The following is a 21,171-nucleotide window of genomic DNA, read 5'->3' on the forward strand; positions in this document are numbered from 1 at the left end:
AAGGAAACACGGAATTGTGCCATTGAAGCTTTCTGCGGCTGTTCAGTATTCATTTCAGTGAGCTGGCTCTGTTCCTAAGCCTCTCTGCTTCTCTTGGGCAGGCAGACAAATCTCAAAGGATGGAGCGGTGCAGGCAGCAGCTCTGAACCCTGGAAGGATTATTTAGTACCAGCTGGGGAATTGGCTGATTTGCAGTAACATCCTAACGAGGAAAGCTAGTCTTGAGAGACACTAATGAATGTGGTGGAGTCATCTCAGAATATTTTTAAGGAAAAGGCTTGAAAATTTTGTGTTTGTGCAGAGCAACTTGTTCCACTTTAAACATTGTTTTCATAAACTTGTAATATTGGGAAAAATTAAAATAATTATTATTTCTTACCCTCCTTGTCCCCCTGCCCCAATATTTTGCAACTGAATATTTCAGTGCACTGAAATATCAGCACTTTATCCTAGAATCTGCATAACATACTGCTGTGGGACAAATCACTTCTGAGTTCACCAGCCCTGTGATAATTGAACTCAGGCTCTGGTGCTTAAACTTTCAAGACTCTCTTAATTTTTACATTCCCTGTCACTGGAAAACCAGCTGATAAAAATACCCATGCTATATTTACCTCCAGAAAAAGGTCTGCATTCTAAGATCTCCAACTCTGAAGGAAAAAAAAAAAATTACAATTTTTCTCTGGCTAGTTTCACCCTTCCTGAAGTATCTGTAACCACCAAACTAAGGGGCTGTCTAAAGCTCTGTAAAGCAGAGGTCAGCTATCCAAATGTGCAGATATGTGTTGCTGTAGCACACCTGAAGCCCAAGACAAAAGCAGCTATTGTCAAACTGGAAACTTTTGATCCTTTGAAATGCTGTGGAGGCAAGGACCGAAGTTCTGTGCTGTTCTCATAAGGCCACAGAGACAAATACTCTCCTTCTCACTCCCCTTCCCTGGTCCCCAGACACTGGCTGTAGGCACAGAAGTGCTTGCCATGACTATCACGAATGGTACATTCCTGTCTGAAAAAATTACAGTGATTTAACCATAGCTTCTATTCTCTTGTGAGACAGGCTGAAAGCATTCCTACACCCGTGTCAGCAAAAAAATGTGGTTAAACAGAGTCAGTGGCATCACATGTTTCAAGAACAACAAATAAAACTGCAGAAAAACAGGTTGGTGTTATTTATTTTGCCACTAGAAGTGCAGGGAAATATGCAGGCAGTGGCACCAACCTGCAACAGCACTTCAGACAAGCGTTGTCAGGGATGAAATAAAATACATGCTTCTGTTTTCCCCATGGCCACTGTCACCGCCAAATGACTGAGACAAAGAGCTATTCCATTAAATTTACAAAGATGGTCCCTCTGGCTTGCCAGCCTTATTACACCTCACAGCTATGCTGAAATCAGGGCTTTGAATCCTCTCCAGACCTGTGCACACAGGACTGCACTTAAACGCGGCCTCTGCCTCAGACAAGGGAGCTTGTACTGAGTCCAAGACTATTTTCCACAGCTCCAGAAACACTGTTAACCGGTATCATGAGTGTGTTGTGCTCCTTGCTGCTGGGCTTCACTCCTTCTGACAGTCATCACTCATGCCATGAGGTCTCAGGACAGGGGCAACATACAAGCAACGCAGAGAGATCAGATTCCTTGCTGTAAATCCTCTTAGCCAAACCAACCAGTTTGCTTCAGAAAGTGAAGCAAAGAAGTGTCTCGAAGAGGAGAGGAAAGTGGTTGTAAGGAGTGACTAGTAAAATGTTTGACTTAAGCAATTCCTTCTCAAGTGGAGCTGCAGGATTTCAGCGAGTGCTCCTGAAAGCGAAGTGTAGAGAGTGAAGCTACAACTTAACCTACAGTGAATACACAAAAAGTTCCCTCCCATGAAGCACAGCTGTGTGGCTTGGTTTTTAGTTTTTTTTGGGGAGGGCGTGGAGGTGGTGGTTGGTTTTTTTTGTTTGTTTTTTAGCAAGTACAATCCTCACAGCATAAATAGAAACAGCTGCACTTGCTCCTTTCACTGAAGTCCCTGGGAGATTCAACAGGATCAAATGAGGATCAAACGACTCACCCCAGACTGCTACATCCCGGTACCAGATAACAGCTGAGGATACTCACGCTGAACGGTCTGACCAGCAGTGCAATGCACGGAGAGAGTTTTGGGAGACTCCAAGCCCACCTTCTGTCTCATTTACTAGCTTTCTGCTAATGATCATTGCCAAAACTCAGTCTGCAGAGGGAAGACTGGGTGAAAACAGCTACTAGCTTGAGCAGAAGTCTGAAACTAGCCTGCAAGCAGAGGAAAGTCTCTCAGAAAAAGATAGGTATGAGAAATAAAATGAAATTGCTCATATGGAAACGTTGTGCTGAGCACCAGCCAGGAGGACAGAAAAAGATCCCTCTGACATATGCTTTGGTTGGAGATCAGCTCAATATTACGTAATAACACATTAGATCATTAAACACTGTGTTAATAATACAATAACACAAATAATGCATTAAATAATATATTAATACAGACTACATTACGAATGAAAAGAAGAATGTTTTCCCAGTGAAGCCTGACCCATTGTCTCCTCGAGGTTGTACCTAGAGATGACAATGAAGTATGGTACAAAGAGGCCTGTGCTGTCCCTGAACACGTCTTGTCTAGATGAAGCCAGAGAGCCAGTGTAACCACATAGCATAACCCAAGAAACAGCCTACTAGTTTATATCCAGCACTGGATCCAGTCACCCAGGGTGATTGCTGTGCTTCTGCACCCAGTGTGTCTGCACAGCTTGCGTTGTGTGGGAGGGTCACACCGGCTCCACACTGCACTTACACGAAGGTCTCTGCACCCAAAACTTCCAACATTCACTACAGTCTTTCATTCCTTGTGTTTCACATGGGTTAAGGAAACTACAAAAACAGCATTGCCCAACTCCCAAAGAAGACTCAGATCCAGCTTTTCAAAAATAAAAGTAGAGGAAAGTTATTGGGCCACTGAAAAGAAAGAAAATGTTGATCCAGTGCAGCAAAACCCCAAAATCTTTGCATCGAATTTTGCCAGAGCAAGGCTTTAAACTGAAGATCCAAATAAAGAGCACATTCTTACTGCCACTTGCCAACCCAATGCTGAATGAAGGGACAAACCTCCTACTAACTTCATTGTTACAGCATCAAGGCATGGTAATGACACTCAATCTCCCTTTACAAACACCACCTGCAAAAGTCACTTCCCTAAACAATGGCACTCTGCTTATTTGGGAAAAGTTGGAGAAATATATTTATTTTTTTAACTTGCAAGTCATCTATCCCTGCAGCACAAAGTAAAATGACACTCTTAACATTCAACTGAGTCTCAGTACAGAAAACAATACTGTTATTGCAGAGGATTTTCATAAACTCATGATGTAATCCAATTCAAAAGCCCTAACTTTTTTCAGAGAGTATGCTGTACCAAAAACTATAGCCTCTTCTGCATATACCTTTCACATTTCTTACCACAGTCTATGTTACACTGTTGCATACATTAAAACTACTGCAGTCAAAAACTCAAAAAGGACTATGGTGCAGCATTCATCTTTCACAGTAAATAAATAATGTACATCTTTAATCAACTTTCAAATTTGATACAAAGTTAATATAAGAAAAACATACTAAAGAGAAAGACATAAAACACAGTACACAAGGGCACGTTCTGATAGAAATTTATCAATGTAATTACAAACACCGCAAAGCTCACTATTTGTGAAATTTGCAACTTTTCGCACAGAAAATAGACAAGGACCAAAGTTTTGCTAATCAGTGGCTCAGTGATCTGTTTGAGTTGCATGTACTCAGCTAATTGAATATTTTAATCCGCTCAGAACAGCTACATTGCAGCTTACTGCTTGGATAATGAAGAAAATCAGGTAAAAAAAAGTTATGTGGATGTGATTGCCAAAAATAAAGAGATTATAAATAAAAAAGGAAATAGCATTAATACTTTTATTTGTATTGAGCATCCTTCTGCTCATCTAAGCCTTTTAAAGCCCTTCAACTGTCCTTTTTAATATAGCCGCAAATAATCCAGGATATACTGCGTGTCCAACCCAGGTTTTACTTGCTCCTCATCCTGTTTCCTTATTTCCAGTAATACATCACCTTTGCATTAGAGCCTCTCTGGAGCCCAGGCAATTCACAACTAATCACTGAAGTGAGCAAGCTATTGTAAAAGGCTTAACAAGCTCTACCCCTCAGCCCTGCCTTGTGATTACCTCAGAATAATTACTTCTGGAGATAACTGATGAAGATCATATTAGGCTCAGGCAAAACAGAGACCCAGCTAAGCGTAAATCAATTACCGCTGAAAAGAGAGGAGAGCGGACAAGATCCTACAGGACTATTGCTTTTATTTACGGAGCAGTCAAGGAGAATTCAAATAATTTCTTGTACTTACAATAGCTGTCGGAGTTGACGCCAGCACGCAGTAGAGCACAAGAGGCGAAATGAAGCTCTCATCCTCTGTTCCAGGGTACGGTTTCATCAAATTGCCATCCTGACAGAAGAAACCTTGGATATGCACCTGAAAAGTATCGGTGCACTCGAAGTAGTAGGCGAGCAGAACAGTCCCAGCCATGATGACAAGCTGAAAATAGAGCATGGTCACACAGAGACATCAGTTGCTTTTTTAACAGATGCAGCTATGCCTTCGAGCTACTCTGGTCCTGTAGACCATACTCCCGTCACCGTCACCCCAACAGCCCTCACAATACTGGTGCATGAGCCTGTGTGTTTCTGCGCGCTCGCTTTCCAACATCTGTTACATAAACCTTTTGGCAAACGACACTAATGAACGTCTCGGATGGCGGTGGGTCCGTAGCGCGGCTCGTAGAGCGACGGGAGCTTTGACAGCTACTTTATCAAAGGGCATGTGAGTGTCAACAGCAGCAACGATCAATGAAAGCTACAGGACGAGGGGCAGCACTGCAGGAGCCAACAGCGATGACAAGCTAAAACCTGTGCGCAGTGGTGGGGAGCTGGAAAGGATTATTACAAAGGATAAAGGAAACTAAAGCCAAAATGCTTCCCCGCTGCAGCTGTAAGCCCATGCTGGGGAATGTGCACCCTGTGCTAAGCCAGAAGAGCCCTCTGTGCCCCGGGTGAAGGCTCATCCAGAGGACAATCTGCCTCCTGCCACTCAACTTTTCTTGGAGCTGCTGCTTGCCAGTAAAGCTTTAGAAGGCTACCCAGAAATCCTGACTCCCTGAACAACTGGTTGGAGCTACTGTGCAGTGCCTGGCTGCCCCACTCCATCAAACCGCATTTGAAAAAGACTCTGGCTTGAGCCTGGATCTTCAACTTCACACATATAATCCTCAAGTAGCCTTTCTAGTCTCTTTTTTTGTAGTTTATTGCTAGCGAAACGGGCTGGTTGAAAAACCTCAGCTATCAACTTCTTTTGCATACATCCACAGCTACTGTGCATCAGTTCTGGTCAGTGTCAGCGCCAGCTTCCCACTCTGCTTCAAAAACACATCTCAAAACAATCTCACAAAGGTTGTCACTAATCTCACCTCATGAAATAAAGTGGATATACTAATTCATCATTCCTGTTCCCTCTCTGCCAGATAGCAAAGGAAATCTCCTGTCACAATCCTCATCACTTACAAAAATAGCAATATTTATTTGGAAATTACAAAAATTACAGTATCTGATTCAGAATTCTCTTTAGAGACACTAATGCCTCCTGCCACTGTTACAAGAGTCGTCACATATACAATTATCTTGCCACAGCATAGAAAATAAAAATAATAAAGTGAAATAACAAGCTCCAAAGTGACTTGTTTTCTGTATTTTGGCTCAAAGATTTCTGCATAAAAACTGTGTTGCTGTGAGACTATTGTAAGAATAGATGGTTAAAAGGTAATTTTGGCAACTCTGTCTCAAAGATACACTTACAAGCCACTCACACATTTGTCTGGCCTAACCTCACACAATATGCTCAGACAGCCATGAAAGTCATTGTATACTTAAGTGAGTGTTCAACTAAAATAAACTTCCATGAAAGCACTGATGAAAGTAGAAGATTACAGAATCACAGAGTGGTTGAGGTTGGAAGGGACCTCTGTAAGTCACCTGGTCCATTCCTTGAACCAGTTGCCCATGACCATGTCCAGGCAGTTTTTGAGTGTCTCCAAGGATGGCGACCCCATAGCCTCCCTGAGCAACCTGTAGGGTGCACTTAAACAGGCCAAAGTGAAGCCAAAGGTGAGAGATTCTGAACCCTTTCCTATTTTTTACCTTCAAAATTAACAGTAAAGGTTTGTAGACAGATTCTTAAAACCGCAGATTAATGCCACCCCTGGAAAACACAGCCTGGATTGTTTTATGTTTTTGGCTCTACGGATTCAAACATCAATTTCTGCTGATTACAGAGTTACGGTACCAAGTGAAACTCATATAGACAAAGCACATAGCCCCTTTTTAGAATCTCAAGCAGCTAGGAATCTACATTAATTATTTCATCAAATGGTGCATTTTCTCTCTCTCACCCTGATTTACAGCATATGTCAACATAAAATGTTAATCAACCATTTGTTTTCTGAAACAATTTTGCCTTCCTTCTAATGATTCAGTAACTTTAAGGTCCAGAACTTCAAAATCTAACACCCCACAATGAATTACAGACAAGCTAACCATGTATGGTCAGTAAAAGGCAGTTGCCTGCTGCTCATCCTCCCCGTTCACACTTCTTCTGTCGCCAGTGGTGTCCACTGGAGACAGCTGGAACTGGCTCAAAAGATTTAGTCTGTGATTTTTCCTATGCAATATCCACCTCTAAAAGTGTGAACAAATGTATTCTCTCACAAAATTTTATCTGGATTGTGTAACAGCTTTAGATGAAACTGTTAAAGAGTATTCTGTTTCTTAAATGTATAGTTGAAGAAAGTACTTACTTTTGTCAGCTTCCATAGTTTAACCCAACATAACCCCATACCTGCCTCAAAGGAGTTGGTTTTTTTAGCAAAAAAAAGCAAGACGTATTTGTGTATTCCCCAGAGACCTTTACAGCGTCCTAGTCAGTGAGATTCCCTATAAACAATCACAGTCCTATAATTAAGGAACTGGAACTTAACTCAGGAGCAGCTACAGATTTCCTGATCAATCTTGGGAAACTTAGTTTTACAAATTAACATCAGAGGAAGGCAATGACACTGTCACTACCTGACATGCCCAGGTGAACATGGTAGAGATTACAGGATGCCTGGATAGAGATATTTAAGCTCAGTTGCAGCACCTCCTACACCCAGGGTTGTCAGAAGCAACCTGACCCACCCTTAATATCCCAAACACACCCTCAGGGATCCTTTAGGTTGCCAGCCCCAGCCAGCATACACGGGGGAGAGAGCAGATGGTACCATATAGAGAGCTTGTTTTCTCCCGTTACTGGGAAAGGGAGAAAGCAGGTACTGAACTTCTATTCTTATTTGGCTGTTGTATGGAAAAAATTCTTTCAAAAAAAATGTGTTTTTTGATGCAGGAGGAAAATTTCACTTATCCCAAATGCACTGTCTAGCCAGTGGTTGCACAACTAACCTTGACCTTCCCAGTGCCAAATGCTGCCTCAGTGCTGCGTGAAAAATCCTCCAACAAATTAGGTACAGAGCTAGTCTGACTTATGTCAATACTGACCTGCAACACCACAGATACCTCAATAACAAACCAAATCCCAGTCACACTTCAGCTTCTGTGTTTTGTTCTTCTGAGAAAGAAAAAACACATTATCTGCAAAAAGAGACTGGAATTGTGAAAACATCAGATCCTGAAGGTGATGACCAGCATCTTGGACAAACAGCAACAGCAGACATCAGAAATTAGACCTCCAGCTCAACAGGCTCTGTCATGGTCCCATGATAACAAGAGATGATGTGAGGTACCAAAAGGATAGTCCAGCTATTACCACGAACCTTAGTAAAATTTTTGCAGCCAGTGAAGACCTGACCACAGCTGTCTGGTGTATTCCTGCACCTCATGTTGATTATTTGTTGCTGTAAGCAAAAGGCACATGGAAACATGGAGAATTTAGTTTTCTTTTCTTCTCTTTTTCCTTTCTTCTTTCCCTTCTACTTGGTGACTATTTCATACATATGTGTCATGGCACGAATGAGGTTTTATGTTTGTTTTTGAAGGGGAAATTAAAATTGTAAGTGCTGAACAGTGGTAATATGTGACTGAGGAATCATATCGCAATGAGGGCGAGAAGGTACAGCTGCAAGAAAGGCTCAAACTGTCTGGAAGCAGAGATGCCAGAGATAGAAGATTACCTGCAAGGTAATGAGGTTTGCCTTGGTGATGAGAGAAGAAACAGCCTCTGCAATGTCTCCTGGTCATCCTGGAACTGAAGCACCCAGGGACCACCTCTGGGCAGCAGAGCTGGGCCAGGGGATGGACCCATGGCTGGCGTGCCCCATCCAGCCATGCTCAGGATGGGTACTGGTGCAGTTGTACATAAGGAATTGCCTCCCGACACATCTTTGAAGACTCCTTGTAGGAGTGCTTATGGCAGTAGAACTTTGCCTACCACCATAATTAATTGTTTTCTTTCTATTTAAGCACAAAGAGGAGTTTAATTAGCATCATGAGGTACCATAAAATTTACCCAGTATTTTTTTTAATATACTGATCACACATTCCTTAATCAACTTCAGTCCAGTATTGTTTAATATCTTCATCAATGACATAGACAGTGGGATCAAGTGCACCCTTGGCAAGTTTGTGTATGACACCAAGCTCAGTGGTGCAGCTGACACGCCTGAGGGACAGGATGCCATCCAGAGGGACCTGGACAAGCTCAAGAAGTGGGCCCATGTGAACCTCATGAGGTTCAACAACGACAAGTGCAAGGTCCTGCACCTGGGTCAGGGCAAGCCCTGATATCAATACAGGCTGGGGATGGAGGGATTGAGAGCAGCCCTGCCGAGAAGGACTTGGGGGTACTGGTTGATGAGAGATTGGATATGAGCCAGCAATGAGAGCCTACAGTGCAGAAGGCCAATCGTATCCTGGGATGCATCAAAAGAAGCATCTCCAGCAGGTGGAGGGAGGTGATTCTGCCCCTCTGCTCCACTCTGGTGAGACCCCACCTGGAGTCCTGTGTCCAGCTCTGGAGCCCTCAGCACAGGACACACATGGACCTGTTGGAGAGGGGCCAGAGGAGACACCAAAGATGATCAGAGGTTGGAACAGCTCTGCTGGGAGGACAGAGAGAGTTGGGCTTGTTCAGCCTGGAGAAGAGAAGGCTCCAGGGAGAACTTATTGTGGCCTTTCAGTACTTTAAAGGAGCTGATAAGAAAGATGGGGACAGATCTTTCGGGAGGGCCTGTTGCGACAGGACAAGGGGTGATGGTTTTAAAGTAAAGGAGAAGAGAGATTCAGACCAGAAATGAGGAAGAAATTTTTTACACTGGGGGTGGTGAAACACCGGCCCAGGTTGCCCAGAGAGGTGGTGGATGAACCATCCCTGGAGACATCCCAGGCCAGGCTGGACGGCGCTCTGAGCAACCTGATCTAATTGAAGATCAGGCAGGAGGGTTGGACTAGATGAGCTTTGAAGGTCCCTTCTTACCCAAACTATTCTAGGAGTCTATGAACCTTTTTTGATTTCTAGAGCTAGGACCTAAAATGACAAACGCACAGATCCCTGATTTTCGTAGCCACAGTCAGTTTGTAGCAGATAACAACTTTGCTTTTTCTCCCTATTTTCAGGTTTACAGTCATTGAAGGAAGCAATGAAGAAGAGCAGGTATATTAATTTAAGATAAAGACAGAAATTATCCAGTTCCATAATTCAGAAAACACTATGTAGTTTAACACTGAAATTCTGCAGGGTTTATTAATCTTTATAAACTCATTTCCTTGAGTTTATCTGGGAAAAATTAAAAATGTGCAGTAATTCAGTTTAGAAAAGCATCCAGTGAATAGAAGTGTCTAAGGTGCTTAATGGCCTCCATTACCACAGTATTTACCCATGTCATAATACTTAATATTTAGCATTGCTACTCCATTGTAAGATAAGAAAATGCTCTTATCATCATTTTACAGAGAGAGGACAAAAGCAGAGGAGATAAAATGACTGCCCTTAGGTCACAGTAAAGCCAGTGGCACAGCCAAGATTTACCTTTCTTTGGACCATATTTTTCTGTGTTAGTCAATAATCTGAACATGAAAAAGCTCAATGATATGTGCTTATGTCCTGATTCTGCAGAAGCTAATTCATGATAGTCTGAAGGAAACACATCATGTGTCTGATTCAGCTTCATTTAAAAATTCCTGCTTGATTTTAGATCAGACTTGACAAGTTGGACTCAAACAATTGGTTTGTGTTTTTTCCTTAAATCCAGCTATTTAAATGGATTAATTCTGTAGCACTCAACATCTATTCCTCACCACACCATTAAATTCTGACAGCATAACTCAGAGCTAAACAAAATTACTGCAAAACAAAATTATACACCCAATAGTGGTGCTGAAGTCCCAGGCTGCACAGGGTCTCTCCATTCACTGCAAAGAACTTTTTTTTTATTATTATTTTTTTCCTTACAAGTTATCCACAGAGAAAAGGCCCCTGTTCTGCAAACAGGAAAGTTCAGGAATGGGACATAAAGCTGTAAAAGACAGAGCTTATTGTAAAAAGACAACAGACACAGTGGGAAGCATGGCTTTTTGATCAGCCTATATTGAAGACTTCCCAGAGTTCTTAATAGAGGATCAAGAAATTGAGGGAGAAAAGGAAGAGGCCGTAAAAATTTGTCACGCAGTCTCTAGCCATACAGTCTCTACGTGCTGTAACAAAGGCATATAGCCACAGCAAAAATCTCCTTTTGCTGTGTGTTTCGTCGTTCATCTAAATCATAATGCAAATCCATACGAATGAATTTGAAAAACCCCAAGTACTGCTGGTATTTATACATAAATAGGTAAATTCTTTCAGCTTATCAGCCTTCCCACATGCTACTGATAAAACATCTTAGAGTGCCTTTAATGTGCATGACTGATAATTGGAAAATTGTTCTTGCACACAAATGACAACATAAAAGACTCCATTTTTATTCCTTCTGAAAGAAACCAAACCAGTATATTGCATGATTAGCAGAAAGTTGGTGAGATACCTACCGATACCCTTGCTCAGTTTGTTTCCAGCAAGGTTCAATGGGAGGTTTCAGTTCATGAAGTGGAAGTCATGATTTCATGGGCAGAGCACCACAAACCTGCATGGGTGTTTTCAACCCTATGGGTACAGGCTGTAGCTCACAGTTCCATTCATTTTAATGGGATTTCCACCTCCCCTTCTGCATAAACTTTATTGGCCAACTGTTACGCAAAGCCTGAAAAATTTTAGTGTGCTGTTTTAGCCAGGTGATGAGAACATGACTCTTGAAATAGACACACTGGAGCATCCAACAGCTGTAACTTATGTATGCCATGAAAACAAACAGATTAGTTATGTACAGAACTCCTAAGTTACTGCTGGAAGGAATACTGATAACCACTTACTAAGTCATCATTTACCTGATACAGATTTCTTATCCCTAGAGTTTGTAGCTGACATAAATAGAGAAAGAAAATATCTGATTACTTATATTTTGTTTTCTTAAATAATCAAACTTCCTTCAAATACTGGCATAAGAATTACAGACTCCTGGAAAATACTGGATTTGTATTATTATTATAATTCTACTTAAAACAATTACTTTGACAAGCTTTTCTACAGGATGTCTCTGGGAATTTTTTCGGGACTCCTGATATTGCCTATGCCCAAACCCTGACTGTAACTTCTTAAGAAAATTCTACATTTTTGCATTGCAGAGTGGGCAAGCGGTGAGGAAAATGTTAAACACCTCGTCAGACAAGCCTTCCTTACAGATAACAAAGGTGGAGACAACAATTAACTAAAAGTCCATCTGATCCAGATGTGCTAACAGCTAAAAGGCCTATTTACACACTAAGGTGTGAGGGCAGTAGGTACCTATTTCCACTAACGGGAGTTAGCAGTGTTAATTCTTCAGGGATCAGCAAAAGACTTCGTCTCTACAGCAGTTCGTTAAGCATCTGTTCAGTACCATCATATCACAAATGAGGTGCCTTAAAACGTTTCACCTTCACACTTCTGTAGCATATCCAAGCCTCTGTATCAGAGAGTAAAGGCTGTTACAGTCTCTGACTGCAGTGAATTAATGTTTTTAATGCATGGTAAGGACCTGGCCAACTGTGTGATCTTTTAGATTGCCAAGGAATTGGATACAGCAAATAATCTACTTTTGATGAAAATATTAAAAAAAAAAAAAAAGCAGCCAGAGGAATGTGTAATGAACAAATACTCCACTTAGAGACAGTGAGAAAAATAACTTGTATTGGATTTCCACTTAACAGTAAAACAATTCCAAATGAATAGTTTTATTATACAGAATAATGACTGTCAGAATAAATACGAAAGCCAATGAACTTTCTAAGCTGCCACTCTTCAGAAGTGTCTTCTCTCCCTCATCTGATACACCTGGCTTTGCAACCTGACTCTGAAATGAGTTTTCCCAAGCAGCTGCAGCACACAAAAGCCATGGTCTGTTCAGCCAGCGCGGCCCAGGACATGGCTTTGTCACGGGAGTTTTCAGTCCTGCCGGCACGGTGGCACCAGCTGGGAAGCGGCTGGGAGGCAGAGAGGGGTTATCAGCACACACAGGCTTTAGAAGCTGGGGCTGTGTAGAAATCAGAGTGGTCTCTGCAGAGCTTCTTGCAAGTCCATTTCAAGAACTAATTGTAGTACTTTACCATTTTAGTAATTAAGTTGGGACTAGGTAACGTTTATAAGGCTGAAGAAGACACTCTCAGACAAGAGAGGACTTTACACCTTCCTAAAGCGCTTGTTTCAGGAAAAGTAGTTTTGTGAGAGTAGCATCACCTCTAAAATAAGGACACCTGGTTAAAAACTGTTTCGGCTTCTTTTTTATGTAATAGTCACTGAAGAATTTCTATGTGCCACACTGCAGAAACTTAACATTACCTCAACCATCTAAAGCAGCAGATTTCTCCAGCTCTAGGCGTGTAGTTAAAGCAGGACAGTTCTCCTGATGGCAACAGAGCCATAAAGGTGTAAAAATGCTGTAATTGGTACAACTGTTTCTGTATGTAAGGAATCAAATAAATAACAATATGCGGCGCCTTGATTACCAGGCGTAACTCAGTTCACACTACACACTGCTCCAGCTCTCTCAGCTCAAAGCAATGGTTTTCAACCTTTTAATTTATAGACCCTTGAATTTTATAATACCAGTGATTCTTATGTGCTAAATTTAAGCCTACTTTCTTTTGCAGGTAACTGTGATCCATGGATCAATCATAGGCTGAAACTGCCAGCCTGAAGGGAGGAGGAATGCCTACCCACACAGTCCAGTACCTTTTATGTAGCCAAGGTCTAAGTATAAAAATGAGCCATGCCCAAAGCATCAGAGACAGATATCTTTGCATTTACTCAGATACCCAGGCAGGATAGGAATATTCAGAAATACTCTCTCCTGTTTGTTGGAAGCAGCATTTGTTAGAAAACTGATGCAGAGCTGGTGGTCTTCTGAACTCCAGTTGCAGGCATCTATTACAACCTATAATCCTCTGGCACTCCTGTTAATTACAATGACATTTTTCTCCAGGCATCTGTCCTTTCAAAGTTAATAATTCTCCATATCAACATAAAAATCTAAGCTGCAGATGACCTCGGCTATTATTTTAGGTTTCCACTAGAGACGGATTTGGTTGTAATACCTTTCGTTTCTGTCTCCTCCATTGATTTTTTTGTGACCTGTAACATGGGGGGAAGATCATCTTAATATCCGTGGTACTACTGGGCAGGTACTTGGGAAGGGCAACTCCGACAAGTGTTGCAACAGTAGATGGAAACGTGGACCATTCCAGGAAGAGTGAGAAGAGACCGGAAAACATCTGCTACCCTTCTGAGGGAACAACAATGGCACGTCGTGTACAAACTTGGTAACTCACAGGCTGGAGACGGTCCAGAGAAGGCCACAAAGATGATCGCAGGACCGGGAAGCTGCCATATGAGGAAAGGCTGGGAAAACTGGGTTTGTTAAGCCTTCACAAAAGAAAGCTTAGGGGAGACATCACCATGTTCCAGTATATAAAGGGTGGCTACAAAGAAGATGGAGACTCCTTCTTTCCAAGGAGTCACAGGAAAAAGATGAGGGGCAATGCGTACCCATTACTTGTGTGGAGATTCCAGCTGGACAAAAAAGGGAAATTTTTCACGATGAGAACAATCAGTCATCGGAATAATTTCCTCAGGGAAGTGGCGGATTCCCCAACACTGGACACTTTTAAGATTCAGCTGGACAGGGTGCCAGGCCATCTTGTCTAGACCGTGCTTTTGCCAAGAAAGGTTGGACCAGAGGATCCTTGTGGTTCCTTCCAGCCTGGTATTCTGTGATTCTATAAACTCCTTGGCTACCTTCCCTCTTAGACTGTTGATGAGGATGCTAGAGCATGTTCTAACCTTCATCAGCACTGGAAGTTATGTAAGCTTGAGAGGACACAAAGTGAAGTGCCACATCAGATGAACGCATCACATGATACTGCCCTGTCAAAAAATCCTCAGAGCGGACAAGTTTTCCTAGATCCACTGAAATCTGACACTGACTTTATCAACTAAGAAATGTAGCTGACATCAACAGCAGTTTGCCCTCCTTTCTCTAGCTTACATACTCTACTTGCTTAGCACACTTCTCCTTTATGGTGGAGAAAACTCAAGACATGAACATATCCTGTTTCAAATTCTGGCTTGTTGCCTGTCTATTACAGCAGAAATGGATGTGCAGGATTTTGCCATCTCATGCTGTGATTGTCCAACAACCACAAACCTGCTTCTCACCAAATAGTGGGTGAATGATTCTGTCCTATTGTGGGTTTTTTTTCCCTTTCTCACTTGTAATCTACAACCATTGCCTTTGTAAGGAAAGGGCTTACTAATTCAAAGACTATTAAAAATGTGTTTACAAACAACAGAGTAAAATTCTTTATAGATCTACCACACTTCTTCCTGAGGACACTGGCAATGGTGATGCTAACTTGCCTGTTTAAGGGCCAGCAAAGGACAGCACGTATGTTCTAGGTCTGATCAACTGCCCTCTTCCCTCATATGTGAGTGGGTACTTCCCAGATGGTCCTGCTTTCCTCCTAATACTTCGTGTTAGTCACTCAAGTACACATCTGTGTAACTCAAACACTGCCAGCTGTTTCATAGGTGTTTAAACCACAGGCTGCTGCATGGTATGCATTAGATCCTGCAAGAGATAGACAGACGTTAGGGAGCAGATAGCATCCCTAGTTCTGTTTTCATGGTAAGGTTGAGACACCAGAGGACAATGCTCTGCAGTCTCCTTTCACTGATTAAATCAGCATTTTAATGCTACAAAATTTGCTGGCCTTTTCCCACAGAGTCTTCTCTATTCCAGTATTCCAGTACTATGACACATGTGCATATGTGTACCACGTTCACAACACTGCTGTATGAAATGTCCACCTGGCTATGAGCTGTGACAGTTCTTCTCCCTTCGCGATCTCTCAGAGTTCCCGCTGAAAGGGAGAAATGCCCAATTCTCTGCATTCATGAGGCAACATCTGTGCAAGTTATTGATGACTGGGAGCAGAGCTGGCATGGGCAAGGCAGGTATTTCCCTGCAGAATGCCTCATCTTTGCCTGGGACCCCGCGCACAGGGAGGACAGGAGGGCATCAGGTTCCACCCAGGGCTTCATGGGCACAATACTTACCTTTTAAGAGCCTGACCCTGCTCTCACTGCATTCATGGCACTGCTGATGAGCTGGGATCGATTGGGACAGCCTCTTTACATAAGCTCTGCCTACAAAAGGCTACACTCACTCTTCTTTTGGTGCTTGAAAGGGACAACATGGAGTCTCTTCACTCTCTTCAGAGGGAACCACCCACAGGTGTAGATTTCTCTACAAACTTTCAGTGGTCAGCCAACAATTGCACAAGATTTTATGTACCCCAAAAAGGCAGAGAGATGAATGGACAAAGAGGAAAGATTCAGCAGCACAGTGTCAGAAACTGGAAGAAACACCATAGTGTCTTTTCAGTCACTAGCAGCAAGGAAAAGCATTGCCTCACGGCTTGAAAAGGGAGGAAACGAATCCCCAGCTCTTTCGGAATCAGGTAATGTTGGCATATGCAAAAGAGTCTCTATAAAAATCAGTATCAAGATCTTTTATTTAGCTAGAAAATAGATAACAAATGCTGCAAAAGGGCCTATCATTCAGGTCCCCCTTGTATAACCCTGAAGAGCAATGTATTTCTTCAACCTCTTGCAATTTCTCTGTTTTGGCAAGCTATATTTCAGTATAATCATCTGTTTTCTTTACAAAATTCTAAAGATTCCATCTCTCCTTTAAAATTTAGATCCTACAGTTCTACTACATCACTTTGTCCCTTTTACTAAACAAACTGTAGAAAGGATTCATATGTGGCAATTGTAAGGACATTTTTGTTACTGTTTTTGTGACAGCACAGGCCTTATTATGGAACAGACTTAAATCTATTTTTTTCTAAGATGAATGCAGTTATGACAAGATAGATGCTGGATTTATTTTTAATTTAAGGCAAGTATTGATGCACAGAACTATTAAATACTGAGCTTGCTCCAGAGTGGATCTTTGAAGGCTTATCAGCAGGGGGCATTAATGCAACATTAAATTCCAAATGCCAAACTACCAAACAACCACGCAGTCTGTAGTGTTTTATGGTTTTAATATGTTTGGTTTCTCCCCTGTATTTTTCACAAGATCATCTCATTTTTTTAAATAGAGCTGGAATTCCAGGCCATTTTCTGACAGTAGCAATTAGTTTAATAACCTATTGTGGGCTTCAGCCTGATTTTAAAAAGAAGTCTCTGTCGCTGTTTTATGTAGTTTAAAAGACGAGAGGCTGGTTTTATTATCGGTAAATCTGCAGTCAGCAATTTCAAAGGGGATTATGGCCTGCATGAAGAGAATAGGTGCATTCAACACTCACGGAGGATATTTGGTCACAAGCATCAGTTGCTCCCTGACATCAGATCATGCATGTTTGAGGAAATGACTGACAACACCCCACTTTCCTACAGCTGCACTCTGACAGCAGCTACTGACCTGGAGAACAGAGGCATTTCCAATAAGCAATTTTTAAATTGCACCATTTTCCCCTCAAAGCGTCCATTTCACTCTCCACTGACTCAGAGGGAAAAGTAACCATGCTGATAATTTAACCGTTACGAACGAAGAATGTAGGTGTTCATGTCAGTAAGATTTTATCTTGTGTTAGTTCTTCTACAACAACAAACAGCAGAAAGCATAGACTTTTTTTTTTCCTAAAGCTTATCACAGAATCATAGAATGGTTGGGCTTGGAAGGGACATCTGGGGATCATCCAGTCCAACCCACCTGCTAAAGCAGGTTCACCAGAGCAGATCGCACAGGAAGGTGTCCAGGTGGGTTTGAATGTCTCCAGAGAAGGAGACTCCACAGCCTCTCTGGACAGCCTGTTCCAGGGCTCTGGCACCCTCAAAGTAAAGAAGTTTTTCCTCATATTCAGATGGAACCTCCTGTGTTTCAGTCTGTGTCCACTAACCTTCATCCTATCATTGGGCACCACTGAAAGCAGTCTGGTCCCATCCTCTTGATACCCACCCTTGAGATATTTATAAACATTGATGAGATCCCTTCTCAGCTTCTCTTCTCCAGGCTGAACAGAACCAGCTTTCTCAGTCTCATAAGAAAGGTGTCCTTAGGCCCCTGATCACCTCCACAGCCCACCGCTGGACTCCCTCTCCAGTAATAGCTTGTCCTTCTCAAGCTGGGGAGCCTAGAACTGGACACAGTACTCCAGATGTGGCCTGACCAGGGCAGAGTAGAAGGGGAAGAGAACCTCCCATGACCTGCTGGTCACATTTGTCTTAATACACCCCAGGATACTGTCGGCCTTCTTGGCCACAAGGGCACATTGTTGACTTGAAGGTAATTCACTAAGCTCTTCTGTCTGAAAGTCAGTCTGGCAATGAGCTGGTGACTGAAGGGGTCAGAGCTAAAAAGGAAGCAATAACTGGTGCATTGGCTCAGGTACTTTGTCTTTTACTCGGGGTCAATCCCTTCTCCTGGCCCATCATTATGTCATTCTTACTTTGCTAACTATTAGCATGAAAGTTACTGAATCTGGTCTGATCTTCCTGCATTAAAATCTACATGTCATTTACAATAATCCACAGTAGGTCCATATGGGCAGCATAAAAAGCCATTCATTTAAAATTTTGACAGAAATTACATCCTTTCATCTAGCATTGTAAATTTTTTTCTCCACATTTAAAAGCTGGAAGTTTAGCTAATGTTTTTAAACTAAAGTTGAGATTATAACGTCATCTCCTGACACAGGACTGGAATTTTTAAGAAAAATAAAGAATAATTTTACATACACAGTAACACTGGGACTTTAAGGTCCATTCAGATGACACTCACATCTAGGATATGGATCATTAAACCTTTCATCTGCTACAGTGGCAAACGTCTCTATAATGACTTAGGTCTTGCCTTCAGGTCCAGACCATCCAGCTTTGACTCCAGTATCTGGGACATCATGCTGTGTCTCACACTTTTTCTGTCTCTCTTATATACATCTTGTAATTCATGTAACATGTTTTCCTCAGGTACATGCAGATTGATGCATTTGTTTGGGAAAAAAACAGTTACACGATAATAAAACAGAATTTGTTCCTCAAAGAGCTATAGTAATAAAGACCTTCTGAACTTCCTGTGAAATTGGCGGCTATCTTCTGTGTGTGAAAATTAAGACTCCTCTCTTAGCAAAACCCGATGCTTATACTAGAAACATGCAGTAATGTTGGGTCTGATCTTCTTTCCTGATAAATGTCACGATGAGATTTATACAAGCAAGGGGAGAGCAGAATTAGACTTCCACCTGTCAAGAGGGAAAATGAATCCAATTTTATTTATTTTATATTCTTTTTGTACATGAAGAATGTTATCACTACTGCCGAGTGTTATCAAAACCTTCAAGCCCCAAATATAGTATATATCTTCCCTTGAGCAGGTCCCAAGAGGCTTTTCAGCAGGTGGCATTAATGCTCTATCCAGTTCCAAATGGCACACAGCCAGGAAACTGCTGCTTCCAGCATTTAACACCTTGAAATGATCAACAAACTATAACAGAGAGTAAGTAATTTTCTTAGGAGAAAAAGGCTGCATTAAAATGGCATCTGTTCTGAATGATTTTTTTTTTTTTAGCAACAGAAGCAGAGAACAAATATGTTTTGACTATTCTGGTACTAGATTATAAGCAACCAAGGGCATCCTTTTCTTTTCTTTTCCTTTCTTTTCTTTTCCTCTTTTCTCCTTCCCTTTCCTTCCCTTTCCTTCCCTTTCCTTCCCTTTCCTTCCCTTTTCCCTCCCCTCCCCAAGTGGGTTTTTCTCATAGCAGCACTATACAGGTTTCCCCAAGTTTAAAGACTTGCTCTTGGAACTAAGAGAGAGAGAGAGAGATAGAGAAAAGGAAGAGATACTGAGGTGTCAGATATATATGACCACTTGGGGCTGAGTGAAAATGAGTTACACTCCAGGACTGGTTATCCTACCTATCTAGGTATTGCCCAAAGAAAACAGTACAAAATCCTGGGATCATCTTCAGGGCTTATTAAGGGAGCTCTTAATGACTCCATGAAATCCAGCATCTAACACATAAGTATCATACAACCAGCCACTGCCAGAAACTGGTGCTTTGGAAGAGCTTGTTTGGTTGGAAGATCTTGAATGATCTGTTGGATGATCTGTTGCTGATTCTTTTAAGTACAGTTTGAGTTCTTTGCATCTCATGCAACTGCCCATAGGAGAGCATGGAAATAGAAAGTCTACCAGGATGTCTTCAGAGAACTGTACTCCAAACTGTGCTTCAAAGGATTCAGAGTTTGCTCCTCTGAAAAATGAGATTCTGTTCTAAAATACAATGGATCAACAGCTAGCACTGAGCCAACCAAGGCTTTTCCCTCATTATCTAACTATGTCCTATCCCAGCCTCCCAATGGAGGGCATGTTTGGTGAGGCTTCAGAAGGTCCAGTTATCTCAGCAGTCACTACACTAAACTGCTCCACAGGGAGCAAGTCCAGGCACTGGGTATGTATCTGGAGAGCCCATCTCCCTCCAGTTATCTGCTTCATAATGGATTTCAGTCTGTCTTGCATGAGCTCAGGGCAGATTTGATAATGACTGTAATGCAAAGAGCATTCTGCAGTACAATAAAGCCCAACAACACTCCCATGGCTATAGGGATCAGCAGCACAGCAACTGAGGTAAAGCAAAGCACCCAAAAGACGTGTATGCTGGGGGGCAGACAGGACAGGACAGCTGTTCTCTCATGACATCTTCACACCACGCAAGATTCTTTTATGAATTACGTGCTTTAGTCACGTACAAGACATTGTATTCAGGGGAAGGTTGACTGGATAAAGTTCTGCAGCTTGCTTTTCACTGGATCTACCTAATGGTCTGTCCCAGCCTCAGAAATACCTGAATCAAAGGAATGTATTGAGATATTTAAATATTGAAATATAGCAAAATAAAAGAAGTCTTGTAAAACTCAGACCAATTACAAAAAGTTTAATCAGAATTCGGTGTTGAATTTGTTCTTCTACCTTGAAACAAGACATGCCCTTCTCAGAAAGGGCTGTTGTGAGTTTGATTCTTTTTGACAGCAGTTCTTAACCTGGAGTATACTGCCATGAGTCATCCACTCTGTTAGAAATACTGCAAAATCTTGTCGTGACTCACTGTCTGCGTGTTTTCAGTAACCAAAATACAAAATTGCAGATTATTTAGTTTTGAAGTATCACAGTCATTCCACATAAATAAGGATCTGACTGGCACACACACACACATTTTATTTGCACAGGGCTGTGTGCTCCGAAGTGTCCAATACAAGGACTGGCCTGGAAAGTTGAAATGCTGCCCTTGGCTAAATCAACTTCCATGTTGCCACAGAAGCCTGAGAATGGTTCACTGACTGATGGTATCTCACTGTACAAATGGCTCATAAAAGCTGTTAAATCTGTCATGCACTCTAAAGGCATTTTAATCTAACGACTATTTTCACTTATATA

General features: G+C 41.9%; 1 protein-coding gene across 4 annotated transcripts in view; it reads right to left on the reverse strand.

Annotated features, from left to right (window-relative positions):
* PLPPR1 (phospholipid phosphatase related 1) overlaps window positions 1-21,171 on the reverse strand; it is a 131,796-nt gene that overhangs the window by 29,240 nt on the left and 81,385 nt on the right. For all 4 annotated transcript variants that reach the window (XM_065861629.2, XM_071802580.1, XM_065861626.2 and 1 more), the window contains one exon: window positions 4,410-4,598. In XM_065861629.2, the coding sequence (XP_065717701.1) occupies window positions 4,410-4,598 (189 nt within the window). The remainder of the gene's footprint in view (window positions 1-4,409; window positions 4,599-21,171) is intronic.

Source organism: Patagioenas fasciata, chromosome Z (genome assembly GCF_037038585.1).
Source record: "Patagioenas fasciata isolate bPatFas1 chromosome Z, bPatFas1.hap1, whole genome shotgun sequence".
Taxonomy (NCBI): Eukaryota; Metazoa; Chordata; class Aves; order Columbiformes; family Columbidae; genus Patagioenas; species Patagioenas fasciata.